The sequence below is a fragment of the Pollachius pollachius genome, assembly GCF_949987615.1.
Source record: "Pollachius pollachius genome assembly, chromosome: 3".
NCBI classification, from domain to species: domain Eukaryota; kingdom Metazoa; phylum Chordata; class Actinopteri; order Gadiformes; family Gadidae; genus Pollachius; species Pollachius pollachius.
In genome coordinates this window covers 14,698,960-14,720,835 of record NC_136936.1, presented here as the reverse complement: position 1 = coordinate 14,720,835, position 21,876 = coordinate 14,698,960, and the positions used below count along the sequence as shown (strand labels likewise).

Below are 21,876 nucleotides of genomic sequence, written 5' to 3'. Positions count from 1 at the left end.
TATATCATAATTAAATTGAGAAAAAAATATGCATAATGTTGAGTATTTGGTGAGGTATTCTTAGTCTTTGACACTTATAGGATTATACTCAGCAAAGCGTATTTCATGGCACTGCTGTTTGATGTAAACTCATCATAATGTTTGAGGAGGAACTACAGGAAAATCTCGATAGAGTATGATCAACTGCCGCTAGGTGTTTGGACCGGGATTTGGTAAAATGTACACGCCGCATAAAACTGAACACTGAACTATTGTTACACTAAATCTTAAAACATTTAAAAGAATTGATAGACAAATACTATGAATTTTCCTCAGATAGCAGTGTCATGTTAGTTTTTCATAAAGAATTATTTAATCAACCGCAACTTCTGTCAGTATTTTTGAGTCCTACGTTTTGGTTTTTGCTGATTTCCTTTCCCTCAGTGGTCAATTGAGCATAATGGGTATGCATACTATTCAGGTGTAGTTCACTATAGCATTGGATCTCTTAAGGAAAAAAAATGCAGTATATTTATACAGCGAGTGGTACAGTAATGTGTTTCTAGCTAAGCATGGTTGCGTCACTGTGGCAGCTACTGTAACTGCTTATTTTATTTTTCTATTTTGGTTTTATTTACCTCTGTGTCACTGGCCGCTCCACACCTGTTGTGGGGGAGGGGGTTGAAGCTAGGTCTCTACATGTCAAGGTTGTCACTTAGAGAAGTAAATCCCTTCATGTGCTGGCATGGGTCTGCGTTTTTTAAAAAGGAGCAGCGTATCTGCTTGGGCCAACAGCCCAAACTGGGCTTCTCTGGTCGTCCATGTCGTTGAGTCCCCGGGATTATTCTTTGATTACTTTAGCCTGACTACGCTGAGCCTGAAGCGGCGGAGGAGGCAGAGCGTGAATAACAGAAGATAAATTGGATAGAACCGGCCTTACTTCTTACTTTAACACACGTGTGGCCGATCTGACGGTTTCACCAAGAATAGGAAGAAGTGGGATCTATCCATTTTTGATTTTATTCTGTCTTTAAGCAAATTAAACCTCAAACTTCTGCCCCCTTCCCTGTGCGTCCTTCACTCTGTGCCATACTTCAACCAAAATGTTGAATAGCAATCGATATTCCTCGTTCTGTCTGTCTTTCTGTGATGTGATGACTTGTCGCTGTCCTGGCTCCTTATGTGTTTTTACTGGATTTGAACTGCTCGCCTACCCCTTGTTGTACTGATTATCCCTTGTTGTTAATGGATACCTCAGATCCTATCCCATTTTGCATTCCATTCTACGCACATCATGATGGTTTTCGGGACACAACATGGCATTGTCCTGTGCCACTCCCTTTTACTTATCATACCCTCTCATTTTGCAACGTTTTGCCCCTTTTTTTAAAGGCCAGCCCTAACCGCTAACATTGGATATGTGAAAACAAGCCAATTGATAATTTTGATAGAAATAACAAAGCAGATTCAAGCTCTAGATGGCACCACTACTGCGTTTGTTAATCCTTTAAGCCTCTGTGTTTCATGGTTACTGAACCAACTGCCAGAAAAGCACTACAGCATGGTCAATTAAAAATGTCCTCAATAAATGTCTGATAAATGGTAGCTGCCAACATAGCCATTTTTGGGGAAACATGTTTTCTCTTTTGTTTTAAAATGGGCATAGCCGTTTTAATACATTTGCAATCGGATATCCAACAAGGAGAGGAATACATGTCAGTTTTTGGAACTCCTACAGTTTTTCTTTTGGTTTGTAACTAGACAAGAGAATCAACTAAAACACCGACAGGACTCAAAAGGACTTCGTTTGAAGATGGGTGGTTTTGACCACCTATCTCAAATGTCACCTTTGCACTGTGGTCCCCTTCTCTTTTATGTCTTTCCATTTGTACTTATGGAGGGTGGACAATTCAACACTTTGATATGTTGCGGGTGTGGGAAAGCATGCAAAGTTGTCTTTATCATTGGCAAGTTATAATGACTTTTTCTTTTATCAACTCTCCATGCATCATTCCATCGTCAGTGACATTTCCAAACATTCAAAGGTTTTTACCTTAATGGCATTCCCCCCTCCGTTGAGTGTATTGAAATGATTTGAGTCTTGTTTCTTCACTTGTGTCAGTAAGGTCACACCTCCATAGATTCACAACATTGAACCTTCCCTCACCCCAACCCCCCATTCCTGTTCCTACCTGCTTCTGTTTTGCCTTGCTGTTTTTCAATCAGCTTATTTTTAATGAATAGGAATCTTAACACTACCATCAAAAGTGATTAGTTGGCTCCTTAATGTCTTTGCTATTCTGCTGCAGATGTCTTTTGGTTTGGGATTTATTTTGTTTCAATATTTGTTTTCGAGTTCTCTGCTCTTTAGTCTAATTTGACACTAAATGTGATGCAAAAAGTGGAAATTCCTTGTCTTCCAAAACAAAAAAAGAGTACTTGTATCCACTCTGGATCGAGTATTAGGAACAAACCCTCCCACCCCAACCCCCTGTCCCCATCCTCCCGTTTGGAAGTGTGTTTAGTTTGGTAGCCAGTTTGCACATGCTATGGTATTTCTGTTACCGTATGGTTGTGTTACAAACTGAAGGCCAGCGTCTCTTAAGCATTGAGAGAAGTGATTTGTATGTTAGCTATTTTGGTCCAGAGGGAAGGACCCCGCGTCAGGCTTGTGATATGAAGTGTAAATCTGTCTTAATTTTTTATTTTATTTTTATTTTTAATGTTCTTTCGTTGTTGAGGTTTTCTTTAAGATCAGTTAGTGATCTTAATACTATAACTAAGCCAAGTTTGTAATTGTATAATATTTACTGTAAAATGTAGAACATTGAATAACTATTAAAATTTTCCCATAAAAGGAAAGGTTTGTCTCGGCCATTATTTGTTGGTTCTAAACTAGAGAAGGACAATTTGCATGTATTTAATCGCCCTGAAAAAAAAAATCACATGATTAATGTTATTTGTGTATAAAATTAATCATCGCATTTATATATATTTGATTTGATGTGATGTGTTTAAGTGTATAGATGGAACATGAATGATGTTAGTGGAACATAGAGGACCAAAACTAGTTTGCTCAGATTAAATGCCTTGAAAGAATAGCAGTGCATTTTTATTTAACCTATATGGATGCAGTCTGATGAGTCATCATTATTTCAATGTTACAAAATAAGGACTTTTTCACTTCCTTCTGGATGCTACACCAAACTGCCTACTGACTGCACTTAGTAAATAGGAAGTGACTCTTGGGAGTATCGTTTCTGATTCACACACACTGCCCTGCTGAGGTTTGCAGCATTTAGCTAAATGAGTGCCATGTTGAAAGATGGTCTTTGTGTGTGACTTACATACACAAATTGTAGCTTTGAGATATTTTCTCTTTTGCAGACCTTAAAGGTGCAGTGTGTTGACATTATATTTTGTATCCTTGTATCCTAGAAGCTTAAAGTCGCTGACATGGCCTCATATAGCCAATAGCCATTTTTTCGTAAAAAAAATAAATCCTAAACACTATTGAGGCAAAGTCAAATTCAGTGTTGGCATATTTTTTACTGTAAATGACGGATGGTTTCCTGGTGGTCGCAATCTGCAACCGTACCGCTAGTTGCTACTTAGTTCTATGGACTGGACCATTTAGGAATAATTTGACACATTTGAAATCTCTTGCGGGGCCAACAGGAAAGATGTGTGGTAAAGAAGAAATGCTTTCACTCACTACAATACCTTTTCCATTTTCTCACTTTAGAATTGATGAAGGCACGAGGGAATCTCTGAGAATTACAAGGATTGCTTCTCTCTATTCATAAATTGCTAAAAAGTCTTCTTAATGATGAAATGTAAATGTGTGTTACAGCGTGACCACCAGCGGTGGGAAAGTTCACTTTCTACGTGTACTAGTTCAAAGTTCAGTTCACAAATTTTAAAATGAACTAGTTCAGTTAAACGTTCATAATTCAAAATCTTGAACTAAGTTCACATTTCCAAAAAATGAACTAGTTCATAGTTCTTTTCTTCAATATGATGTTGTGAGCTATTCGTTTTTTCTGGTATTTTGAACATTAAGCCCCCTTTGTGGTTTGTCTAGGATGAAATTGAGTCGTTGAATCAAGTATCGTAGCGAAATACAGTTTCTATCGTGTTTTATTGCACATTAAGCGCATTTTGTAAATACCATTAATTTACGTTGGAAGACTCATTGCTCGTTGGCCGGAAACGGAAAAGGGGGTGTTCACGTTTGGTTGTAGTCTTTTCGCTCGGTTCTAGCCCTACCGTTGAGACGGAGAACCGAGCGAAAAGACTACAACCAAACGTGAACAACCCCCCTTTCCGTTTCCGGCCAACAAGCAATGATTCTATGAGGTATTCTAGTCCGCTGAGCTATGAGCCAGAGAGAGCGCTAACGTTATGGATTGTACATATTTATAATTCGAAATTCGTCTCAGCCTTTATACCACAGATACTCTAGGGTCTATAGCATATAACCGCGTTGGCTGATTACAGTTTAATGTAACAGTAAGCTGGCAACACCGCAACTGCAAATTAACCACACGGAGATTACCATGGCAACCGGTCAAACAACACGGCGATCTGTGCGCGCATCCGCCGTGTTGATAAACCAATAACCCCCATATTGAACGAAGTTAAACCAAGTGAGCGTGCCGTTCACAGACACCAGAATCAACGAGTTCACAGTAACGGTCATCAGGCAGTAATACAGTACGTTCAGTTCACGTTCGCCCAAAATATGAACAAGTTCATGAACTATCGTTCAATGAACGCGTTCAGGCACAACACTGGTGACCACAACTCATCCTCATCTTTGAACCCCTTATCCGGGCTCGGATCGTGGGGGCAGCAGCCCTAGCAGGGGGGCCCAGACTTCACTTTCCCGGCCCACATTGACCAGCTCTGGCGGGGGGATCCCGAGGCGTTTCCAGGCCAGTGTTGAGAAATAATCTCTCCGCATCAAGGGTGCTATGGTCTCTTTAAACATGATATGAAGGCAGTGGCAATTCTAGAACATTTCAACACAAATACTCCAATGCTAAAAGAGAGAGAAAGGGCTGTTCATTGTGCTTAACTGATGTGTCCCAAGGGCTATGTTGATTCATTGTGTTGTTTGTCTTTTATACCTTTGTTCTTTGCATAGTTTAAGCATAATCATTATTTCAATCCAGACCAGTCAAGTGGAAGCCTTCGATACGCGGTAGAACCTGATCTCAATACAACCGTCTAATGATGAGTCTGAACACGAAAATATAGAAGTCAGTACATGATCAAGAGGATCCAAGACAAACAAAAAACAGACCTGGAGAAAACGGGACTTCTACACATCCAAGACCCCCCCACTCCCTCCCTCTACACTGAAGTGATGAAAAGATGTTGGTATACTGATGCTCAACTTTGTTCAAACAGTCGCAATTCAGGCCTATGGACAATACCGTTCGTTAAAAAAGCAATTCTGTAATAATTATGTGTGACTCTGCAATTAGGGGGGAGGGGGGGCAAGCTTGTTGTCATGAGCCTATGTAGGGAGGTAAGAATCCCAGATGGCAAGCCAATATAATATAAAAAGATATGCACAGACAATAAACCAAGCATCTTACAGCTGTCTCTTACACCAAACTGTGTGTGTGTGTGTGTGTGTGTGTGTGTGTGTGTGTGTGTGTGTGTGTGTGTGTGTGTGTGTGTGTGTGTGTGTGGTTGCCCACCCACATGCCAGGTGTGTTTATTGATTGATAATTGATGACTGCTAACAGCCGAAAACATGTACTATTAACTAGCCTACGATTGTGATAGTTATATTGCCTCCTGCTCCCATATCCTGTTGCATGTGTTTTCAGCGCTGTTTTTTCAGCGCTGAAAGATTCAACTCAGCCTATGACGGCTAAGACTGTAGTTCGGCAGAAAAGAAACAATATTTATATCAAGCTTGTTTTTCATAACACTCTACACTGTCTAATATTTGTTTCAGTTTGCTTGGTATTTGGTTCTGTTTGACTTTGAGTTGGATTTGTGGTATAGGCCTACTGTAACTACTTTCGGATGTTTGTTTTAGATAAGGGTATGGTTGAGTTGCAAAATTCTCCCAAAGTTGTCCACGAACTCGACATGAGGGTCGTTGTTCCCGACATGAGGGTCACAACCGTCACATTGCCGGATTTTATGAAGAGACCTTTAAAGGCCCAGAAATGTAATACAGCAAGACGCATTCCTGTTTAGCGCCATTGATCGTGGTGGTCAGTCAACCATGGCGTAAACAATACAACAACACAATAAAACCATTAGCTCGTTAACATGCACATATTTTATTATTATTATTTTGACTGGAATAGCTCCTTTGTGAATTAGATTCTCAAGCCCAACGAGATTCTTGGAGGACACGGAAACACACACACACACAGAGAGGAAAAGCATTTCTTTTTGATGGGCGAAGTCAGATACTGTGTGGACAAACCAAAAATAATTATAGCCCCAGGGCCCAAGGAAGTCTCACAGACAGCAAGGCCGTTTATTTGAGAAGAGCAGAGGTTATGGTCTGTGCAGGCCTGTTTGTTCATCTATTTTGATAGTGTGGCTCGGCAACGGTGGCTCGTATAGTGAAAGATATGTGTCGTTAAGTAAAAGTATGCAAGTGTTTCTTTGTGGCCGTCTAGCTGATTCGTTGTTTATCTTCTGTCAGAAAGAAATAGTTGACAGCAGCGTAATACAGGGGGTGCTTAAAGTACAAAGTACATGTCAGACAAGTAGATGTGTCTGTGCTTTATTATGTAGTTATAATGTGACTGTATTATAATCATTATAATGGTACATAATATAATAAACTATAGGCTATAGTTAAGTGTCTACATCATATGCCATAGCCCTTCTAACAATGATGTCCTACATAGTATAACCTCTTCCTATTTCTGAGTTTCTTCTGAAAAATTACATATCCAAAGTGAATAGAGTATATCTCCCCAATCTAATAGTGGTACCAAAAGAAAGCTAATACCTGTGAGATTGTTGTGCAAGTGAATCATTCAATGTGGATACTACTTGATTAAAGTGAATAAAGCTAGAATACAGCATAAGTGAAACTTTAGATGACAGTAGATATCTTGAGAACCCATTGTACACTTGTGACACTTGACCCATCTATCGGTGGATATGGTCTATATTAATCCTATCCAAGAATGCACTTCTCACTAAGATGCAAGGATGGCTATATAGAGTATAGCCATGGCTCGAGAGTTGTAGTAATGCAAAATCCTAAATTAAACATAAGTATACATAGGCTTTTCGTTTTGCCTTGTCTTGCATTAGAAACACTCTGGCACTTTCAAACACATCAATGTTGCCCCATAAAGATAAATAATTTCAGGATTAATTACTCAACAATGACCCAACCACATTGGGATGTGAGGTCACAATGTACAAGCCCTATACACATCATTGTCACTAACCAGTGAAATGTAAGTCACTCAAAGTCTGTACATTTAGTATGCATTTTCTTTAATGAAATTAAGGGACATATAGAACATGAATTCTGGCGTCCAATTAAATCAACATAAAAAAACATACATTTTGGATATACAACATACTCATTAGTTATGTACAAATCAAACTAGAACCTAAACAATATTATATTTTATTCTGAATCGTTACAAAAATAAAATATCTCAAAAGAATAATACTGTCATATAGAAACTCTAAATGGTGCTGGAATGCATGCACACACGAGCACACACACACACACACACACACACACACACACACACACACACACACACACACACACACACACACACACACAGTCTTTCAATCTGACAGCATTCTTAATCACTGTAATGCATTCGAGAAATCCCACACATTCACAGTATTTATTAAATAAATATACATTTTAAATGTTCTGAGATCTATAGCTTGCTATTCAATCATGCCTTATATTGGAAGCTGCCCGACTGTATAAGGTATATTATTTTGGTTTACTAAGCATGTGGTTATATTTATAAATATATTTATTTATAAGTAGTAGATACATCTTTTGGCATGTTTTTTGGATCTATGGGTGTTCCATCCTGTTTTAGTGATGCCATAACTTGTCTTAAGGTTAGTTCAGTTCCTGATCCAAGAGATATTTACTATTTAACTGACACTTGTATCCAAAGTTACATGCAGCTAACATTAGCTACATGTATCTAAATTTTTTAGATACATAACATTTTTAATAGACTGTGGACATTGGGGAGAACCTTTGCATGTGAGCCTAGTCATTGGCTGAAGCCATAAAACATAATCCCCACTTTCATGTTCATTTACTTCGCATGTCATGCAAGATAATATAAAACAGGACAACCTTTTTATTCTCTTAAACTCGGGAGCATTTTTCTACAAGCATGGCATTTGACTGCAGTATTGTCATTGATTGTGAGAGAACCAGAATATATCTCATATGCAAGGTTGGAAAACATGTTCATAGCAAGACATCATGGTTTATAGCCTAAGAATCTCCTTAAAAAGCACAGTGCGTCTTTCCGTTCTGTCAGTATGGACAACATGTACACAAACAGAGTCAAGGAAACTTCTGTTTCATGGGAAGGTCTCTCTCTCACACACACACACGCACAATCAAGCACGTAAAACAATGTACAGTTCACCACAGCACAGAGGTAATGCCAATCACAACATCCCTCATCTTTTCATGCATTGGATTGAAAAAAAAATTGGTATGTATTACCTGTCACACTCACATCCAATACGAAATCATTTGGAACTGTGTTTAAAAGACCAGATGGGTAAACTGCATTATGTATGCATCTAACTATGTAATTCATCATCCATCCTCTCTCTCTCTCTCTCTCTCTCTCTCTCTCTCTCTCTCTCTCTCCTTTCTCTTCATCCCTCTCTATTTCTTTCTGCCTGTGATACAGCTTCTTGAATGGTTGAAAGGTGGTGCACTGACTACATTTGGCACATCGTATTGATTTGTGACCACCACCCCAATCCTGCATCAGCACGCGCACGCACCCAACTTCTGGCAGACTTCGACATGTTACAATTTTAGCAACATTTTCATTTAATTTCCAACCGCTAGTTGGCAACAATAATACACTGAACGATTCACACGTGTAGCCTTCGCCAGGGGTGTGTCATACAGACATAGAGCGAACGTAATCTTGAGGGGGTTGTCTTCTTGATCCAGTGCACTACACAGTGCACTGAACTCGAAGTCTTTTTTTTTTTACGTTGTTGTTCTTCTTTAGGACATTTTAATCATTTATCCGCGTGCGAGCTCTGAACAGCGCGCCTCCCCCTCCCCAAGTTCAGACCGGGCCAGGTCCTGAAAGGGGATATCACTTATGCTATGTGCTAGCGACGAGAAACGACTCCTCGTGTTCTAGCAGACTGACTTATCGCCTGTTTCCGCCGCAAACGCTGCTTAAATCAGGCCTGAATCTTTAGTTTTTCGTCAGTGACGGGACGCGTGAGACAGGTAGGCCTACGAGAGACAGGTATCCGGGGGACGGGTAGGCTGGAGACTGGTCGCCTGTTGCTTGGCATGACAGAGTCACCCACGCATCGAGAGACTGCTGTTTACTGTAAGCCCACTTACTGCTTCTTGAGGTAAGTTGATTGCATTTGTAATGTGTAATTGTAAAAAAAAAAAAAAAAAGCCACTCGTCATTGTTTTCTCCCCCCACATATAATAGTTATTCCAATTTGCACTGCAATACAAAAATCCCCAATCTATCAAATTATTTGGAGATATAGCTAGATCATATCAAGACACTCCGACAACCTGAGGAAATAACATTTGCACGATTGGCGTGTAAGTTAAAGGGATTTATTAACCGGAAAACCCAAAGGTCTTCCCATGAACAAAATAACATGTGTTGTGCTGTAGCCTATGTGCCACTGTTTGTAAGCAAGGCTTTAAATGTGCTTCAAAGAATATATACACTGGGGAAGTCCGCATGTAAGACTTTGGGGAAGGCATGCAGAATATGGTTGGACGAAAACGCTGGAGATCCACTGGTATGTCAATCAGGGACGATTCTAGACCATTTGAGCTATACTGATATTTGACCATCAGAAAGGAAACTCAAGTCATAAAGAAAAATACAAAAATAAATATAGCTAGACCGGCTTAAATGAATACTTATATAAATAGATTTCTTTGCTTTAACCCTTGTAACAATGTGTAAAACAATACTAAATAATAAATGTAAGCCTATATACAACGTTTCACCTCTAATCAGCCCTAGCTCTGTGTATGATACACTGTATATCTTGACTTACTGCTAGGACAGGACAGACAACATGGCAGGGTAAGTTACACATTTTACAAGGTCTTTAGTAGGTAAACTAGGTTCTAATTTCAATGTGTTGGGCATTCAAACCGTCCCCCCTTTTCCAATGCATTGCAAATGGATTAATGTTTTTGGGGTAATGCAATTGCTTTTGTTCTGCCACAAAGGACCTAAGTAAAAAAAAACAATTGTCCTGGTAACAGACCTTATGCAGCAATAGTACAATACCACCCTTCCCCTCTCTCAATCCCCTCACCCTCAAGGGCTGATTGACCAGGCAGACGCTTCGACGCAGTCCTGAACCTTTATGGTCTGCATCGGGTTTCAGTTAGTGGACCAATCACAGCCCTTGCTGCTGCGTCGCCTCGACGGATGTTTAAAATTTTTGGGAGGCGCACGTCAGGCCCTTGTGGTGGACGCAGTGAGGGTCTGCAAGGACGTAAGGGGTCCGTAACCTCCTTGCGTTGCGTGAACGTGGGACTTTAATCAGCCCTTTAGTCCCCCTCTCCCTCATCCCTATCTCTTGTCCCCCTCTCTCTCTCTCTCTCTCTCTCTCTCTCTCTCTCTCTCTCTCTCTCTCTCTCTCTCTCTCTCTCTCTCTCTTTATTTTATATATTAAGTGTAATAAAATAAAAAGGTATTAAGCATACCTTAATCATTACGTATATAAATAGACTATACTTTTATTTGATGTGCTTTGGAGACAGACCTTGACCAGCCACCCCCCATCCCACCTGTGAGAGGGCCTATTGTAAAAAGCTGAGGTGGACCACTATAGGCCACACCCCCCTCTCCAACTTCAGTGTGGTTTCCATCCGTCACACGTTAGTTAGGCTTCCGTAAAAGATTTGGAACATTTAAAGCTAATGTGTGTGAAAAATGGAGGCACAGCTATTCTTCAGAAACTGTTATTACTGTTGGGGAATAGCGATAAATTTCTAGCTAATTCATACTGAAACTCAAGTTCAATGGCTAAATCCTCTTTGGAACCATCTGCGCGGTTTAAGCCACATTCACTTCCCCTTTGGAATGCAAACGCATGACAACATTGGCCGCAGGCCTTGGCTAACTGCTGCTTTGAGCTTCTGGAGGCTTTGGTAATGCAACAAAAGATATTCATACACAACGCATACAGCTCCTGTTTGGTCAACATGTTTTTGCATCAAGACCATCAAGGATGAGTGTTCCTTATAGTTTTGAGAGTTCAGCAGAACTTTGAGAGAGCAGTAATTCAGGGGAAAATATGTTGTTTATCCTGCAAGAAGGCTATCCTGTGCCAAGCAAATTAAGAAAAACACTGGGATAGACTTCTTTAGGAGTGATTATTGATAACTATTAATATCAACATTAGCCAAGTCAAATGTGAGCATTGACATTGTTGAAAAAAATTATATAACTTATACTGATGCATACTTCTGAGAGCTCGACACCATGGTCTGAATTTGGGAATACTGAATGAAAATGTAATTCTTGTTAAAACCTTTGACACAGATGTGTGGTGAAGGCAGATTACGCTGAATAAAATTAACATTAATTTGACAGTGCTATGTATCAAAGATAAATATAATATAATATAAAATATTTTGCTAAACATGTTAATAATATTTGAAAATATAGTAGTCCTAATTTGTAACAGCATAACTTCTGTGGGGATATGGTGATAGACCGGAAACCAAAAACCCCACTGTTTCCTGTTGCGTTACAGAGATATTTTACCGAAAAGAAAGTCATTTGCTGATGCTTTCAGAAGGGGATTTAATAATTGTATTTTTAAGAATGTCCTGACTGGATGCCTCGTCTTCTCAACTGCAGGAGTTTACCACGGCTGTTTGTGTTTGCCGTTGGCCAATCACACGCTTCAGATCCCCCCCTCCAGCAACTGGATTGGTTTAAACAAATATGCAGCTGAAGAAAGTGAAATGCCTCGTTCACTCAGATTTCAGCTAGTCCGCTATCAGACTTTGTATCTTTAATCAGAGATCTGATTTGTGACTCTACCCAAAATGTTATGATGTATGTGCAATACATAACACCATAGGTAAGCTTACTCCTCAGCGGGAGAAGGCAAAACCAAGGGAATTAGCTCCAATGGTAGAGCGCTTGCTTAGCATGCAAGAGGTATCCGGATCAATTCCTGCATTCGCCACCTGGTTTTGAATTAGTCAACAGTCTTGTCAGAGCTATCCTGTAAGGACTTGACTGACTTATGAGTCACACATAGCCAGACGTAAAAGGAAGCAAACCTTCCACACCTGCGCTTTAACAGTTGACCATTCTCCTCAACAATATAGGTGCAATATACTGCAACATTCGTTTTTTATTTATATATATATATATTTTTGTGCCTTTATGGACAGGACAGTCAAGACAGACAGGATAGCGGGTTGGAGAAGAAGGGGCATGACATTTAGCAAAGGACCATAGGTAGGTGGGAATCTAACCTGGGTGGCTACATGCCGGGGTTGAGCCACTGAGATGGTCATGTGACATTAGTTATTTTCAGATGTCAACATTGACGATGTCAGGGTTTATGCTTCAAATTAAAAAGGTCAGAAGAAAAAATAGGCCTACAACAAATATTTATCAAGAAGTAATTTACTCTTGCCAGAATAGCTATTTGTGTGCCAATTCTAGCTAAACAAATAGAGATGTGCTCTGCTTTAATGCCCTTTTAAAGCCTTTTCCCAAAGGACACAAATGAGGACGTTCAGCATATAAACAGATGGGTGTTTACTGTATGCATTAAAGTGTAATTCCGGTGGAAATTGAACCCAGGGTCTTTTTCGCGGTAGGACCGGTTGGTCCATGTTTCCAGGAAGTCCACACAAGTCGATTACCGGCTACCGTGAATAATATAATAGAGGCACCAACTAATTTAAAACAGCCAAGTATCAAGAGGGGAGATTTTTAAATTCAATTGTAAGCACCTCTATGATATTATTTACGTTAGCTGGTAATCTACCCTAAACATGCTACTGCAGAGGTTTGGTGCAATTTTGAGCAATATTAGTGTTTAAAAAACACTGATTTGGAAGCGTTCGCTGTCCCCCTAGCCAATAACATGGAAGCCATTTGGGCTGCTACATTGCTCCGGGCAACTTTGGGCAAGTTCTATACACGATTATCAGCAAAAAAAAAGTGTCTGGAGGGCTTATTTTATGGGTTCTCATGCCGAAAAAGACCCTGTGGTCAATTTTCACCGGAATTACACTTTAAGTCATATAATCTAGTTTGGCCATGTGGTTCAGCCAAGTCTTTCTATTTATGGTGCAGCCAACGACTTTATGGTCTCATTTCACCAAGCTGCTGGTCTTGGCAGTTATTATCACTCACAAGTTCTCCATGGTTGTCATGTTTTTTTAATTTCGTTAAGTGGCAGTGAGATATTACTTTTTTTAAATTATTTTTAGGTTTGCTTTTTTCTCCAGATGCATTCGTCTTTCTGGGAGTAAATTGCCTACTGAGATAACAGCCATCAAATCAATTTTCACATTCAATATGACACATTGCCAGTTGTATTGTTGTGTGTGTGTGTGTGTGTGTGTGTGTGTGTGTGTGTGTTTGTTTGTCTGTATCTGTGTTCAATGTCAGTGTCTGTGGATGCAAATGGACACCATTGTTGTGTGTGTTTTTGCTTGTTATTATGTGCACTGATTTCCATTAGAAGGCATATCTTTATGTGTTATTTTTCTCAGTACAGACAGAGTGGAGAGGACTTGACAAAAAGAGTTAATATTTCCATGCATCGTCGATAAGATTACACAGAAAAGGATAACTCACCATTCAGCGCTTCTTTGCTTTTCGATTTTTTTTTCTATTTGCTTTAAGATCCTGTTCCGGATGTGAACAGGATGTGTGTGTGTGTGTGTGTGTGTGTGTGTGTGTGTGTGTGTGTGTGTGCGTGTGCGTGTGCGTGTGTGTGTGTGTGTGTGTGTGTGTGAGAGAGACAGAAATGCTATCTGTCTCTACAATCAGTGTTCTTGAGTGCATCTGTATTTATTAATGTATAAGTGTGTGCATGCGTGTGACAAAGTCCTACAGGGGATGGGTAAGATATCTAAATTTCGCCATTACGCCATACCATTCTTTTCATGAATAGCTCAAACCAGCTACACCAAAAACAATTGAGATGGATTTAGCACCTCTTCTGGTTTTGATTCCATGGTTCTCTCTCACTTGGTGAAGTTAGGCAGCAGGCCATCTAGCTGTGTGTAACCTAGGTGTAACCAACCACAGTTTAGTAGGGATCGGGAAACGACGTGTTCAAACAGTGTCCTGCTAAAGTTACATCCCGGCGTGCCTAGTCCCCTGCAGGGATTTTTAAGCCTGGAATGAAGTGTTTACACCCATGTTTGACCTGCACATTTAATTCAAACTCCACACAGGCGTATTGCTGTTCATCAGTCAAGACCGCAGTGCAACCTATTGTGGTTAATGTAGGATTTTAGGTTTTGTTACATTACAAGATATTGTAGGTATGTATCTGATTTCTGACATCCTGGAAGGGGAACAGTGTGTTCACAGAAGGTTAATACTCCAAAGAAGAGGTGTGTCTATCATATCTGTTATGTTGTGCGATATTGCTGCTCATCATGCGTTATTTATAGGCAGGGGACACTTTCCGTACTTACTGTTGGAGAGCCCAGTGCTTGTGTGAGAGTATGTTTGTGTGAGTTCATGTGTGTTGGAGATGGGTTAACACAGTTGTCCAGTATCTGGTTACCTTACTAACCAGTGGAAGAGAGCTACACCGAGGGAATCAGCCAAATGGAAGAGCACTCGCCTAGCATGGGATCAATGCCAGCATTTTCCATATTGAGGTACCTTTTGTAGGTGACCTTGTCACAACTTTACAATGCATTGAGTTAGCTTCAAGCGAGTGCTGACTTGTCCTGACCTTTAGCTGTGAAAATAACACTATATCAAGCTAGGTCTGAATTGCACAGGGTTAGCTATTGAGCTAGTCTGACCTAGCTTGAATCTAGGTAGTACATCTCATGGCATTATCAATGAATGACCTTCTGAGTAGAGAGTGACCACTTTCATTGTACTTTCATTTCATTCAGTTTGAACAAAAGTAAGAGCCACACACTCATCGTGTGCTTGTTTTTTTTTTTTACTTCTGACGTAACCTAATGGATTTTTGAATGCTGGCAACCACACACAGACACACACCTCAATTGTGAAATTAAATTGTGAGTCAATGTTTGCCAACAGTCGGCATACGCAAACACGACACACGGTTCTAACGTCAGACACCCACACACACGCGGCATGTCTGTGTTGAAATCAATTGTGAAATCAAATCTGTAACAACCCATGGATTATTACATGAAGAAAATGATTTATAGCAAAGGTTGTAGCGATGCAGTCTGTGTGTGTGGGCATGTGCATGTTTGTGTGTGCATGCATGATGTGTGTGTAAATATTCCAAGAACACTACTCAGACACAGTAAGCTCTGAGGAGGAGGCTGGATGCATTGATTCCAGACATTTGTACTGAAGACATTCATGCGATAATCAACAATTCATTGAACACTCTGCGAGATGTGTGCAGAGCTGGCTGGAATGAATGCTTCACTGAATGTGAAACCTAAGTAGTGCACTGGCAGAAACCACGCTATAATTATAGTATGTACCTCAGGGGCCCAGTGACGGGGCAAAAAATAATAAATACACATGGTTTAATAACGCCAGCATTTTTGTTAAAAGGCGAATGTGTTAAAAAAGTCTTCACAAAATACATTGTAGCAATAGCAAAGCATGCAGTTTCAACATTGGAAAAAGACACATAGTTGTTAAAAACCGTAAAAGCATATACATATAGAATGATCGCTAACACATATAAATATAGACAAGCATATGCAGATAAACTACTTATAGAACATGTGTATGGAATAATCAACTGTTTTGATTGATACCTTTAAGATCTATACATTTAGTCTGGATTATTCCACTCTCTTGAACCTGTGACATACCAGGCTAAAGATCTAAGTCATGGGTGACTTTGTATATCAAGCACAGGTTTGCATTTTCATAAGATCATCCCAACTTAACATCTCGTATATTTGTAAGAATTGGGCAGAAATGGAAATGCCTGGATTTAGACCCTTTGTTTATAGAGATTCAAGTGGATTCAGTGACGATGGTTGGCCAGTAAAGTTTTTTGAACATTAGTTCAGATGAGTGAAAATCATAGAAGAGAGAAAAATATTGGCAGCCTTTGAAGAAATGTGAGTAATGAATCAGATATCTGCAAGATTAATCCTACCCTTACATTATTTTAACATGTGATTAAAATGAGAGGTTAGAGTCAATTCACACTTTTAAAGCCATTCTTTGACCAGCCATTAAACTTGTGAGCTTATCCGCAAGCAACATCTGCTTTGGTTCTGCCAAGTACAAGTATAACAGTGTTGTCTGTGTACAGTAGGGTTTCAACTTCAGAACAAACAGATTGATGGTCAGTTATGTGTTTACTAAATAGGAGTGGTCCAAGAATAGATCATTACGGGAAACCAGTAGGCAACTGCAGTGACTTGGATTGATGATTATTTATGGAAACTGATTGAGACCGGTTAATAAGGCTTGATTCCACCAATTTCACTGCACCATTGAAACGATTTAGGGATAGCTTAGCAAGGAGAGCTTTCTGATTGATGGTTTCAAAAGCTTTACTGAGATCAAGAACCTACAGCACCACCACCCAAATAAAGTAGGGATTTTATTTTCTGTGAAAATAAAATATTAGCGTGAAAACTGCATTGGGTGTTGCGCAGAGCAGTTTTAAGATGGAAAATGATCTGCTCAGCTACCCGTTTCTCAGCAGCTTTGGATACTGTCAAGAAAATGCTGATTGGCCTTAAATTACATATGGAAAGTGGGTCAACAGATTTGAAGATTGGACAATAGCAAATTGCAAGGCATTTGAGAATGGGCTAAGGAGAGGTAAATGATAGAAGTAATTGGATGAGCTAGTTCTGAACGAAGGTCTTTTAGCATAGTTGAATCTATCCCAAAAACATATTTGGTCATGAAAGTTTTACTGCGCCATGCTTTTCATGACTTCTGGTTCAGTGATGTTTTTTTATGGTAAAGGCAGGTTCTACACTAGTTTCTGGGTATATTCTGTCGTAGTTAACTGAGCAACCCTGGGCAGTGTCAGCCACAGAGTAACAGCCTTCAATCACTTTCTATTCAGCTTCCTGACCATGATGATCAGGTTATGATCTGACAGCCCAGTTTGAATATTCAATCATTCAATCAATCATCAAGAGCCAGGTCTGTTGCTCAAAACTAGATCAATCTGTTTGCTTGTGAGTTAGTTATTATTGTGGGCCCTTGAATTAAATATAATAAGTCCAGCCCGTTATTTAATTCAGGTTTATCCTATTAAGTTTATCCTCTAAATTTATATTATGCCACCAATAATGATTTTCTCTGTTTAGTAACCACTGAATCACATTGCATCTCCTACCCTCCCTCCTGCCCTCCCGGCCTTCCTCCAGAATGTGAAAGGAACCACCATGCCCACCACCACACACCTATCCACGGAGTCCTCCTTCCTGGGTCTCCTTCCCTTCTCCAGCTTCTACCTGGGTCAGGAGCTGGAACCCACAGAGTCCTCAGCGTTCGAGGGCCTGGCGTTGGCCGACAGCAACGTCAGCCGGCCGAGCAGCCTGCGGTGCACCTACAAGGAGGACTTCAAGCGCATCCTTCTTCCTGCCGTCTACAGCCTCGTCTTCCTCATCGGCCTGCCTCTGAACTCGGCCGTCATTCTGAAGATATGGAGGCTGCGCCCCAACCTGTCACGCAACAACATCTACATGCTCAACCTGGCCATGGCAGACGTCCTGTACGTGATGTCACTTCCTCTGCTGATCTACAACTATGCCAGCCATGACTATTGGCCCTTTGGTGAGCTTGCCTGCAAAATGGTCCGCTTCCAGTTCTACAGGTGAGGGTTTTTAACGTGCTTCTTTGTCTGATGTTTCTTTTTTTATTCATATTTCTTATGAGCTCTTAATGTACATACTTGGTGGTGAAAGGCGATTCTCATTGTTAGCATGATGTATGTGTTAGTGTTGTTAGTATTAGTACTTGTATGTATTATGATTAGTATGATTACACACCAGGCTGAGTCACAAATCAAAAGCATTAACCAAACCCTCAATACGTTTAAGTACTTCCTCTTTCTAACTTTCCCTGCCCTAATCTTTTTTCAGTCTGTTTGTTTTAAGCACATGATTATCACAGCTTAATTATCAAAACAGCTGTAGTGTGTTCAAACTATGGCTGTTCTATGTTATTGCTTAGTGACCGGGGATCAGGGTTATTAAGACACACTCGTACATATTAACACATTTTTGTTCATCTATTGTGTTACGTAATTCATTGAGCAAAAAAAACATTTCTAATAACTTGCTTCCACCTTTTGGTCCTCCGTAGCAACATGCACGGGAGCATCTTCTTCCTCACCTGCATCAGCCTGCAGAGGTACGTGGGCATCTGCCACCCCCTGGCCAGCTGGCACAAGGAGGGCGGCCGGCGGCTGGCCTGGATCGTCTGTTTCGGGGTGTGGCTGGTGGTGGCCATCCTCTGCGCCCCCACCTTCCACTTCGCCGCCACGGGCACCCAGAGGAACCGCACCGTGTGCTACGACATGAGCCGGCCCGACCGCTCCCTCGACTACTACCCCTACGGCATGGCGCTCACCTGCCTGGGCTTCATGCTGCCCTTCCTGGCCGTGACGGCGTGCTACTGCCGCATGGCCCTGCTCCTCTGCCGGCCCGCCGCCTACCAGGGCGTGTCGGGGGTGGCGGCGGCGAGCGAGAAGCGGGACAAGGCGGTGCGCATGATCGTGGTGGTGGTGGTGGCGTTCGCCGTCAGCTTCCTGCCCTTCCACCTCACCAAGACGCTGTACCTGCTGGTGCGCACGCTGCCCGACGCGCCCTGCGCCACGCGCAACCTCTTCTCCGTGGTGTACAAGTGCACTCGGCCCTTCGCCAGCATGAACAGCGTGCTGGACCCCATCCTCTTCTACTTCACCCAGCCGCGCTACCGCCAGGGCACCCGCCGGCTGCTGCGGAGGGTCACCATGATCAAGGGCAAGGGCACCAACGTGTGACTGTCCACTGCGGTCTGATCCCAGAACCAGGGACAGTTTAGCACCGCTGCTTCTACCACGCCGTGACCCAGGTGGTATGGAGTTGTGCGTATGGCTGGTATTCTGCCAGGGCTAGGGGGAAATATATGGAAGATCTGAACACCATGATGATATAAGAAGGGAGATTTAAATGATCAATACATGTATAACGTTAGATGCAGTTATGGACTGCCATTTCCGTGTTCTGACCACTAGAGGGCGTATTTGTTCCTTGGTGCTGTAGTACAGCTACATACCTGACCCGCTATTTCTAAATTGGAAGTCTCTGGTGGTCATGGTTGAGTTAAACTGATACCAACCTGACTTGTTTCTGTCTGATGCAGTATAATGCATCCCTTGATTTTAATGTGAACAAAAAACGTGTGTGAATATGTGACTGAAATCTGGACTGCTTAGAAGGGAAGGAGATGGGGGTTTGAGTTTAGGCTGACCTTTGTGGTTTTCCTCTTCCTGTGTGTGTTTGTGTGTGTGTGTGTGTGTGTGTGTGTGTGTGTGTGTGTGTGTGTGTATGTGTGAGTGAGAGACCTTCCCATGAAACAGAAGTTTCCTTGACTCTGTTTGTGTACATGTTGTTCATACTGACAGAACGGAAAGACGCACTGTGCTTTTGAAGGAGATTCTTAGGCTATAAACCATGATGTCTTGCTATGAACATGTTTTCCAACCTTGCATATGAGATATATTCTGGTTCTCTCACAATCAATGACAATACTGCAGTCAAATGCCATGCTTGTAGAAAAATGCTCCCGAGCTTAAGAGAATAAAAAGGTTGTCCTGTTTTATATTATCTTGCATGACATGCGAAGTAAATGAACATGAAAGTGGGGATTATGTTTTATGGCTTCAGCCAATGACTAGGCTCACATGCAAAGGTTCTCCCCAATGTCCACAGTCTATTAAAAATGTTATGTATCTAAAAAATTAAACGCTGCATGTAACTTTGGATACAAGTGTCAGTTAAATAGTAAATATCTCTTGGATCAGGAACTGAACTAACCTTAAGACAAGTTATGGCATCACTAAAACAGGATGGTACACCCGTAGATCCAAAAAACATGCAAAAAGATGTATCTACTACTTATAAATAAATATATTTATAAAATAACCACATGCTTACTAAACCAAAATAATATACCTTATACAGTCGGGCAGCTTCCAATATAAGGCATGATTGAATAGCAAGCTATAGATCTCAGAACATTTAAAATGTATATTTATTTCATAAATACTGTGAATGTGTGGGATTTCTCGAATGCATTACAGTGATTAAGAATGCTGTCAGATTGAAAGACTGTGTGTGTGTGTGTGTGTGTGTGTGTGTGTGTGTGTGTGTGTGTGTGTGTGTGTGCTTGTGTGTGCATGCATTCCAGCACCATTTAGAGTTTCTATATGACAGTATTATTCTTTTGAGATATTTTATTTTTGTAACGATTCAGAATAAAATATAATATTGTTTAGGTTCTAGTTTGATTTGTACATAACTAATGAGTATGTTGTAATATCCAAAATGTACGTTTTTTTATGTTGATTTAATTGGACGCCAGAATTCATGTTCTTTGTGTCCCTTAATTTCATTAAAGAAAATGCATACTAAATGTACAGACTTTGAGGGACTTACATTTCACTGGTTAGTGACAATGATGTGTATAGGGCTTGTACATTGTGACCTCACATCCCAATGTGGTTGGGTCATTGTTGAGTAATTAATCTTGAAATTATTTATCTTTATGGGGCAACATTGATGTGTTTGAAAGTGCCAGAGTGTTTCTAATGCAAGACAAGGCAAAACGAAAAGCCTATGTATACTTATGTTTTATTTAGGATTTTGCATTACTACAACTCTCGAGCCATGGCTATACTCTATATAGCCATCCTTGCATCTTAGTGAGAAGTGCATTCTTGGATAGGATTAATATAGACCATATCCACCGATAGATGGGTCAAGTGTCACAAGTGTACAATGGGTTCTCAAGATATCTACTGTCATCTAAAGTTTCACTTATGCTGTATTCTAGCTTTATTCACTTTAATCAAGTAGTATCCACATTGAATGATTCACTTGCAAAACAATCTCACAGGTATTAGCTTTCTTTTGGTACCACTATTAGATTGGGGAGATATACTCTATTCACTTTGGATATGTAATTTTTTAGAAGAAACTCAGAAATAGGAAGAGGTTATACTATGTAGGACATCATTGTTAGAAGGGCTATGGCAAATAATGTAGACACTAAACTATAGCCTATAGTTTATTATATTATGTACCATTATAATGATTATAATACAGTCACATTAGAACTACATAATAAAGCACAGACACATCTACTTGTCTGACATGTACTTTGTACTTTAAGCACCCCCTGTAGTACGCTGCTGTCAACTATTTCTTTCTGACAGAAGATAAACAACGAATCAGCTAGACGGCCACAAAGAAACACT

The 21,876-nt window shown here is 40.5% G+C and overlaps 1 protein-coding gene across 1 annotated transcript; it reads left to right on the top strand.

Annotated features, from left to right (window-relative positions):
• The first annotated feature begins 9,257 nt into the window (after window positions 1–9,257).
• On the top strand, window positions 9,258–20,962 carry p2ry6 (pyrimidinergic receptor P2Y6). The gene is made up of 3 exons (XM_079733302.1): window positions 9,258–9,585; window positions 17,780–18,228; window positions 18,720–20,962. The coding sequence occupies exons 2-3, from the start codon at window positions 17,798–17,800 to the stop codon at window positions 19,396–19,398; spliced, it is 1,110 nt and encodes a 369-aa protein (XP_079589428.1). The 5' UTR covers window positions 9,258–9,585; window positions 17,780–17,797; the 3' UTR covers window positions 19,399–20,962.
• The last annotated feature ends 914 nt before the right edge of the window (window positions 20,963–21,876 follow it).

Coding starts and splice junctions, on each gene's coding strand:
- p2ry6 (XM_079733302.1), top strand. CDS start 17,798: ATGCCCACCACCACACACCTATCCACGGAGTCCTCCTTCCTGGGTCTC. Junction 18,229..18,719: donor GTCCGCTTCCAGTTCTACAG/GTGAGGGTTTTT, acceptor GGTCCTCCGTAG/CAACATGCACGGGAGCATCT.